The sequence below is a fragment of the Podarcis cretensis genome, assembly GCF_951804945.1.
Source record: "Podarcis cretensis genome assembly, chromosome: 13".
Lineage (NCBI taxonomy): Eukaryota > Metazoa > Chordata > Lepidosauria > Squamata > Lacertidae > Podarcis > Podarcis cretensis.
The window spans coordinates 13,544,952-13,554,621 of NC_137182.1; the positions used below are offsets into that span (position 1 = coordinate 13,544,952).

At 46.2% G+C, this 9,670-nt stretch overlaps 1 protein-coding gene across 2 annotated transcripts in view; it reads right to left on the bottom strand.

The window, feature by feature from the left end:
- LOC307200760 (zinc finger matrin-type protein 1-like) overlaps positions 1 to 9,180 on the bottom strand; it is a 28,272-nt gene extending 19,092 nt beyond the window's left edge. The window contains exon 1 of one of the 2 annotated variants that reach the window (XM_079949655.1): positions 9,039 to 9,180. In XM_079949655.1, coding sequence (XP_079805781.1) covers positions 9,039 to 9,165 — 127 coding nt within the window. In that variant the 5' untranslated portion in view covers positions 9,166 to 9,180. Of the gene's footprint in view, positions 1 to 8,050; positions 8,070 to 9,038 lie in introns of those variants that run through there. The other variant, XM_079949656.1, reaches the window with a different exon arrangement.
- Positions 9,181 to 9,670: the final 490 nt, after the last annotated feature.

The following is a 9,670-nucleotide window of genomic DNA, read 5'->3' on the forward strand; positions in this document are numbered from 1 at the left end:
TATTCTGCAAGGTTACGTATGAACAGCCAAACACAGGGCAGAGTTGCAAAGTGGAATATTCAGGTGCCAATCTACAAATGCATATTCGCATCAGATTAATTAAAAACTTTTTGATCGGTTGACAAGTTGGCCCTAACTAATTGGGCACTTAGGAAACAAAAACATTTCAATGAATTAAACAGGGATCATCATTCCCTTCTCACACAAGGGGCACATGTGGTGACATCTGGTATGCCTCATTTTAAAACAAAAATGCTTTAAGATTACTTTATTATTTGTATGCAAATTTATGCAGATTTTGTAAATACTCATGCCATGCTTCTGAGGCAATGGCCATGTTTAATTCTTTTAATTATTAAAACTTTAATTCAGCTTAGCATATTCTTCTTCACATCCACATTGGTCTGGTTTGAATACCATGGCAAACCATGGTTCAGCATTATGAACAAGGTATTGGGAGCTTTGGTCTCATGTGGCCCTGTTCCCTTTCCAAAGCAACAAGATCAGAAACTTTTGCTTCCATTGGCGATTAACCACATTTTTAACATTACAGTGGTACCTCGGGTTACATACACTTCAGATTACAGACTCGTGCTCTGGCGGCAGCGGGAGGCCCCATTAGCTAAAGTGGTGCTTCAGGTTAAGAACAGTTTCAGGTTAAGAACGGACCTCCGGAACGAATTAAGTATGTAACCAGAGGTACCTCTGTATGTCCAAACCCTAAATGTTGCTTATAAACATACACATACGGATATGGATAATCTGCTTCACTAGGCAGCTTTGACATTTAATGGATTTAAACTGGAGGTGGATGCGCAGGCCCAAGCTTGCCTCTGATTAATTTCGAAAATACTGTATCCGAGATCTTTTTGCCAACCGGTCCCTGCACCCCTTGTGTTACATGCGGCAGTGGAACCAAGATGGAAGGGTTGGGGGTTCTGAATACCAGTTACAGGGAGGACTACTGCCCTCAGACTTCTAGGCTTCTTGTAGACAGGATGCTGAACTCGAAGGGTCTTTGGTCTGATTCAGAAGGGCTCTCATTCTATACAATGCCCTGGTTGCTTTGAGTTAGCAGAAGATTACAAGACATTACTGCAATTGCAGGAGTCCTCACAAAAACTACGTCTCCCCAAATCCCCTAAACTTTGCACCCTAATGCTGTTACCTAGATTATGAAGACAACCTCAGGAAGCTCTCCCCCCTCAGTCCTCCTTATGGCATGGCTGTTGCTTCTCCTGCTGCTTGAAGAGTAAGAGGTAGGAGGAATGTGTGTTTTGGGGGTCTGGGGAACAGCAGGTGCCAGGAAAACGAGCCCCTAATTCTTCCGCAGCTCAGATTCTCATATGGGATGGAGATTACACCCTGCAGCTCCAAAAACTCATCTCTCATTTGTGGTGGCCTTTTAAGAGCCTCTGAATTTAGTTTTCGAGCTTGGTTTGGAAAATCTTTGTCAACAACTCTAATGTAAGATCAAAAATGCTTTCCGTGCTTGGAGTGGATCCTGCTTTCGGCCATGTTGTTTCCCTTTTACAGTGGTACCTCAGCTTAAGTACTTATTTCGTTCCGGAGGTCCGTACTTAACCTGAAACTGTTCTTAACCTGAAGCACCACTTTAGCTTATGGGGCCTCCTGCTGCTGCCGCGCCGCCGGAGCACGATTTCTGTTCTCATCCTGAAGCAAAGTTCTTAACCTGAAGCACTATTTCTGGGTTAGCGGAGTCTGTAACCTGAAGTGTATGTAACCTGAAGCTTATGTAACCCGAGGTACCACTGTATTTGGGTTGCAATCCATTTCATTTTGCTTAGCTCCCGCTAGCTTTCGTCTAGTCTATATTTCTTATGAATGTACCCCATGCGGTGAGAGCAGTTATTTACCACATCAGGGGGCCTTGCATATTTTTTCCCATACATGGGAAATGCCAGCTCTAGAAACACGGATGAAAAAGATTCGCTGTGTGAAATTGGTGCAAGAAAATAGTATTGGAGTGATTTTGCCATGACATAAGGCCTCAAATTCTTTCTCGTCCTGCTTCCATATACTCATGTCCCACTATCTGTTCACAAAAAATTCCAGTCCAACATGTTAGCCAGCCATTTATTGTTGGTCCCGAGTAGAGACGGCAGGGTCTGCCTCCCACTTTTTGCCACGCTTTGCGCAAGTTCAGCAGCACACTAGCACCACTGCTGCAAGTTTCCTGGTGTCTAATGCGGAGTGCTTCATATTAGGCATTCCTGCATTCCGTTTCATAATTTGAGCTTATGTTTATTGCCTGTCAAACTGGCACAGTGGCATTTTGCTCAGGGCTTTGAGCCTATGAGTTGTCTCATATGTCGCCACATATATAATTTGTGCACTGTAAGCATTTCAACTTGTTTTGAGCGGAGAATTGGTGGAGAGAGGAACTTGCGCAAGATAATGACTCCTCGACTCACTGTACAGGAAAATAAATTTTCCTGCTCAAGAAGGGGCTTAAACCCTGTGGAAGAGCACATATTTTCCATGAATAAGTTCCCAGGCTCAATACATGCCACTCCCAGCTAAACAATCTGAGTTAGAAGGTCTGGGAATCCCATTTGCTGGAGAAGCTTGGAGAGTCACCACAGATCAGTGGGGTGACAATTTGTGGTGTGTATGAACCCGGACTCCTGCCAACCTAGCAGTTCGAAAGCACGTCAAAGTGCAAGTAGATAAATAGGTACCACTCCGGCGGGAAGGTAAACGGCATTTCCGTGCGCTGCTCTGGTTTGCCAGAAGCGGCTTAGTCATGCTGGCCACATGACCCGGAAGCTGTATGCCGGCTCCCTTGACCAATAAAGCGAGATGAGCGCCGCAACCCCAGAGTCGGTCAGGATTGGACCTAATGGTCAGGGGTCCCTTTACCTTTACTATGAACCTGGAAGAACGGCACACGACTCAGCTCTTAAAGCACAATCGTTCCCCTAGTATGCCGCTTTGTGCAGTTTAAACACAGTCTCTTAAGGATTAGAGAAAGAGAGAAATCGCCTGCTTACTAACCCCAAACAGAAGATTGTTCTGTTGGGACATAACACATGGTTGGAATGAAACTTCAGGAAAGAACAGGCCTCCTCCTGCCTCCATTTAACCTTACAACCACCTACAAGAAGGAATAATAGTGTTGTAGAGTAGGAAGGGACCCTGAGGGTCATCTAATTCAACCCCCTACAATGCAGGAATACTCAGAAAGAAAGACTCTTTCTACCACAAATCAGAGCCTATATCAGAGTGGTCCGACATGTGGCCTGGGGGCTGTAAGCAGCTCTCGAGGTGGTTTTTGTCGGCAACATTCAGGACTTCTTAAAGTGGCTTGAATAGCCGGCTTTTGTTGTTTTGTGTGAGGAACACACAAAAACAAGCAGTAGATGTGCTTGTTGTGTCTCTCTCATTCTCTGCAATGCCAAATGGACCAACCCATAGCTGTCAAGTGTCCCTTATTTGAAGGGACAGTCCCTTATTCCAGCGCCATGTCCCGCTGCTGTCCCTTATTGATGGATGTCCCTTAAATGATATCCCTTAAATTTCAAAGGAAGCAGCTCCTCTCCCTCCCTCCCTCCCTGCCGGCCAGGGAGGAGGGAAGCTCCAACTGTGTTGCTTGGCTGTGTTGCTCACCCAATAAGAAGTCTAAGAACGACTGGAGGGTGGAGCTTGCATGCCTTGTGTGTGGCTAGTTAATGCAAGCTGAGGGGTTTTTTGAATGCTGGACGCCATTTTGGTGCACGTGCTGCTGCAAACTTTGCAGTGCAAAGCCAGGCCGGGGAGCCATCTTAACGTGAGGATGCATAGGCCTTGTGGTGCATGTGATTCAGATTCTATTCAGTTGAACCTCTGGCTACAAAGTTGGTTGGACAGTGTTCTCGAAGCTACCAGCATGAGTTTGACCAGACTGCAGGAGGACAGGAAGACTGGAGTGCCTGGAACAGGTGAGGCTGCAGGTCCCTTATTTTGGCTGCTGGTCCCTTATTTTCAAGGCTGCTGGTCCCTTATTTTCAGATCTGTAAGTTGACAGCTATGGACCAACCCCCCCCCCAACCTCGCCCTGGGCTGCTCCGTGCAACAAAGTAATCATAACAATAATAATGTATTTAATGCGAGAGAGGTATTTCCCCTACACTGATATTGGGCAACTGGATAACTCTAGCCCTGTACATTATGCATTTACCCGGGAGTAAGTCTCAGTGAACTTAAAGGCATTTGCTTTTGAGTAGGAGCGCATGAGGCTTGCCCTGCATTTTGACCTGAGCAGGGCTTCATCCCAGGTCAGTGTGCACAGAGTTGTAGCCCTGTTCTATGGATTGTAGTGCAGCAACCTGATTCAGCGCATACTTACTCGGAAGTAGGTCTCATTATGCTTGGGAGTCCTTATCCTTAAATATATTAATTGCCTGTATTAAATAGTATTAACTACAGTGGTACCTTGGGTTACAGACGCTTTAGGTTACAGACTCCGCTAACCCAGAAAGAGTACCTCAGGTTAAGAACTTTGCTTCAGGATGAGAACAGAAATCGTGCTGCGGCAGCGTGGTGGCAGCAGGAGGCCCCATTAGCTAAAGTGGTGCTTCAGGTTAAGAATGGACCTCTGGAATGAATTAAGTTTTTAACCCGAGGTACCACTGTACTCGGATTAACCATAAAGGCAAAACACAGAGGCTCAAGCACACTGGATCCTGATGATACGTAAGCAGGAAGACTTGTTCAAGGAGAGCCAGCTTTGTCTTCTCTAGATGTCATGGACTCCAGCACCTAACCATATGTCAGGAGTGCTCTGATGGTGTTTCCTGCTTGGCAGGGGGTTGGACTCGATGGCCCTTGTGGTCTCTTCCAACTCTATGATTCTATGACCTATCAGTCTCAGGTCAGGAATAACATTCACAACATCTCACCACACTGGCTATCCCAGGACTAGCTCCATGTGCTCAAGCAAACATTAAGAATTTCTTCCCTACACAGCCAACAACTTCCACTGCATGGCAAACTGCAGGGAGTCTCAAAACCAGTTTGTAATACAGTGTGTATGTGAGATGGTTTAAAGGGGGAAAGCCAAAAATCCCTTGGTGCATGCAAACTCCCGGGGATGTTTAAAATTGCTCTCTGGAGCAAGTTACTTCATGAGAGAACTGTATTTGTTTAAATATGAATCTACTTGCAGCACAATCCTATGCAGGCCGACTCAAAACCCCCAGAATTCAATGGGGCGTGCCTGTTGCTAAGTGTGAATAGCATAAGCCTTGCTCATCACTTCTCATTCCTCTTTAGCAGGGGTCAGAAACCTTTTGCAGCCGTAGGCCGGTCCACCATCCCGCAAACCATGTGGAGGGCCGGACTATTATTATTATTTTTTTGGGGGGGGGGAATGAACGAATTCCTATGCCCCACAAATAACCCAGAGATGCATTTTAAATAAAAGCACACATTCTACTAATGTAAAAACACGCTGATTCCCGGACCGTCCGCGGGCCAGAATGAGAAGGCGATTGGGCCGCAATCGGCCCTTAGATTGCCTACCCCTGCTCCAGGGCCAGATGGATTAACCTCCAGATACTACAAAGCTTTGAAAGACTGGATAATACAGCCGCTTAAGGAGGTTTGTAACGAGATATTAGAGGGGAAAAGGGCACCTGAGACGTGGAAAGAAGCCTTCATCACACTTATACCAAAGACTGAGGTTGATAAAAAAACAGATCAAGAACTACCGCCCTATATCATTACTCAATGTGGATTATAAAATTTTTGCAGACATTTTGGCAAAAAGATTAAAGAAGGTCCTGGTGGAGGAGATTCATAAAGATCAGGCAGGCTTTCTCCCGGGTAGGCATATATCTACCAATGTAAGGAATATAATTGACATTGTAGAAATGTTGACAGTGAACATTAATACAAAGGCAGTTTTAATTTTTGTGGACGCGGAGAAAGCCTTTGACGATTTTAAATGTCTCAATGAAGCACACACAAGTCCAATCACTCGAAGGGAGAGGTACAAATTCTGACAATTATTTGGAATCTACACAAAACCTCTCTTGCCGTAAGTGGCATACATGTTTTCTGTAAGGCATCACACGTGTGATACAAATTAAGGTCCATCCATCTTCAAAGACCACATGAATAATGTAATGCCGTAGATCAGTTGTTAAGGTGGCAGAGACATACCTCAGTGGCAGGGCATATGCCCTGCATGAAATTTTTTCCCAAAGTTAATTCCAACTTGGATAGCAGGACGGGATATCAGAACCACTCCAAGCCAAAGCAGACACCACAAGGCTTTGATGAACCAAGTGTCTGATGTAGTATGAAGCAACATTATATGAAGACATTGAGGGGAGGCTAATCAAATCTGCAGATGACACCAAACTGGGAGGGGCAGCCATTGCCACTGAAGACAGAATGGGGATTCAAAATGACCTGAACAGATTGGAGAACTGGGCCCAAACTAACAGAATGAATTTCAGTAGGGACAAATGTCAGGCTCAACACACAGGCAGGAAGAACCAGCTGCACAAATGTAAGACTGGGGACACCTGGGCTGCCGGCAGTACATGTGTAAAGGATCTACGGGTCTTAGTAGACCAGAAGCTTAACATGAGTCAACAGTGTAATGCAATAGCAGAAAAAAAAGGCTAATGCTATTCTAGGCTACATCGACAGAAGTCTAGTGTCCAAATCAAGGGAATTAATAGCACCACTCTATCCTGCCTCGGTCAGACCGCACCTGGAATACTGTGTCCAGTTCTGGGTGCCATAATTTAAGTAGGATATTGACAAGCTGGAATGAGTGCAGAAGAGGGAGACCAAGATGATCAAGAGTCCAGAAACCAAGCCTCATGAGGAACGATTGAGGAAGTTAGCTATATTTAGCCTGGATAAGAGGAGACTGAGAGGAGATATGATAGCCATCTTCTAATATCTAAAGGGCAGATGGAGCAAGCTTGTTTTCTCCTACATGGGAGGGCACGACCTGAACCAATTTATTCAGGTTATAAGAAAGGAGATTCTGATTAAATATCAGGAAGAACTTTCAGGTGGTAAGGGCTGCTCAACACTCAAAAGGGAGGTGGTGGACTCTCCTTGCAAGGTGGTTTCTAAGCAGAGGTTGGATGGCCATCTGCCATGGATGCTTTAGTTGAGATTCCTGCATTGCAAGGGGTTGGAGTACATGACCCTCAGGATCCTTTTCAACTCTACAATTTTATGATTGTATATAGACCGAATTTTTTTTCTAACTCAAAGTGATGTGTTTTAAGATATTTTTCAAATGTTTGCTTTCTGAAGAGTTGGAGGTTTTTTTAGTTGGGGTTTTTTGTATGAGATTTAAGATTTTACTCACTGTTGCTGCCTATTTTTCAGAGCCAGTAAAATGTTGTAGGGAGGAAATCTCTTGCCACTCATTCCTGGGAGGTGTTGCAAGTCTGATTCTCTATGAGGTGGTCTGCAAGTCTGGTTGTTAATGGATTTTTGGACAGTTTGCCTGCAATGTGCTTTGACTACTGTAGCCACCCTGTGGTATGAAGCGAGCAAGTTTTGGCTGCACAAAGGATTCTTAAAACATGGTGGTCTGTGTGGTCAATACTTATGGGGGGAAAGTTATATTTCCCCATCTTTTCCATGTGTGTTGTCCATGAAGCCCATTGTGCCATTAGACCCCTGCCACACCACTGCATTCCTACAACATCACAATTGCTTGTTTTCAAACTGATGACTGCTGTTTGTCATTTATTATGGTGGGGTTTTTTTGCCATAGAAGTCGCTTTCAAGTGCTTACCAGAACTGTGTGATACAAAGTCCAAACCAATAAATCCAACACAACGCCGCAGCAACTCTATATGCAAGAATGACACTAGAGCTGGCGCAGACCTTATTTTTTCCAAGTTCACCTAAGCAATATACTACTTATCTGAGCAGATGATGTGCATGTGCAGCATAATATAACAGCAGTACACCTGAGCAGGACACACCTAACCCTTATTTTCCTTGTGTTCTCCCTTTAAAGTTTTTGTTTTGTTTGTAACACTACACCACCCACCAGGAGGCGGCTCACCTATTGGGTTGGTTCCCTGTCAACGTACCCCCATCCTGCCGCCCTTTCAGCACCTGGCGCTGTGCTGGTTTTTACTCTAATTCAGCATGAGACTCTTACTAATCTTGGGGGTCACGGGCTCGAACCCCACAATGGGCAAAAGATTCCTGCATGGAAGGTGGCTGGACTAAGATGACTCTTGCCGTCCCAACACTTCGATTCTATGCATGTTTGAAATAGAAACTGCGTATAAACTCTACCAGGGACGCGGGTGGCGCTGTGGGTTAAACCACAGAGCCTAGGACTTGCTGATCAGAAGGTTGGTGGTTCGAATCGCTGCGATGGGGTGAGCTCCTGTTGCTCGGTCCCTGCTCCTGCCAACCTAGCAGTTCGAAAGCACGTCAAAGTGCAAGTAGATAAATAGGTACCGCTCCGGCGGGAAGGTAAACGGCGTTTCCGTGCGCTGCTCTGGTTCGCCAGAAGCGGCCTAGTCATGCTGGCCACATGACCCGGAAGCTGTACGCCGGCTTCCTCGGCCAATAAAGCGAGATGAGTGCTGCAACAGCCAGAGTCGGCCACGACGGGACCTAATGGTCAGGGGTCCCTTTACCTTATAAACTCTACCAAAGTTTAATTGTGTGTGTGTTTTCAAGTATTCTCCCCCATTTTTAGTTTTTCTTATTTTTTTTTAATAAGCTGCCTTGAGTCCCTGTCAGGGGCAAAAGGCAGGGTATAAATAAATAATAATAATAGTATTTTTCTTAAAATAATAAGGTTCCTCTTCTAGCTGCTTCCTTTTCCCCAGAGACTCACCACACCATTATCAGCCACTTTTGCTCTACCCCCCCCCACTAAACCCTACAAAGCCCCCAATTTACCTGAAACACCCCCCCCCCAGTCCCTGCCAGCTTCCTGTGCGTCACTTCCTCCTCCTTCCGCGCCCCTTCCTCTACCTAAGAGACGGCGTGGGAAGGGCCTTTCTCTGCCGGCCACTCAGCTCACCACTCACCTGCTCTCTGGCCGCGGGGGGGTGGCGGCAGCGGGGGGGAGGGGGCGCCCCCTCCCCCCTCTGCCCTCTCCCGCCCCACAGCAGCAGTAGCAGCAGGTGCCGCCGCCGCCGCCGCCGCCGCCGCCATGGCTGGGGAAGCGCGCCCCGCCCACCCTCGGCGGCAAAGCCCTCGCGGGGGGAAGCGGTGAAGAGATGGCAGCCGCGACCCGGAAGCAGAAAGCGGCAGCGTCGGAAGCCGGAACTTCACGTCCGTAGCAGGCGTCTCCTTTCGAACGGTTTTTTTTTTAAAAGTAGCTTAGCTCCGCCCTGCCAGCCGCGCGCTTTCCTGGTTGGCCTCCGAGGCCCTGTCAATCACTGCTCCGGTCCAATCAGGTGCTCTCTATCGAATGGGATGTAAAAACAGTCGGGATTGATTTGCAGTTGCGCTGAGGGGAGAGAGGGGGCGGGGTGCGCTAATGTATTTATTTATTATTATTTCTCTATTAAAATATATAGTCAGCTGTGTATTATAAAGATTTATCACAGCCAGCTTACAACAGTGTGTATATATATATATATATATATATATATATATATATAATCTTAAAACATTTGAATACTACCCAGTGTCTGTGCGCTATTGTACCAAAATG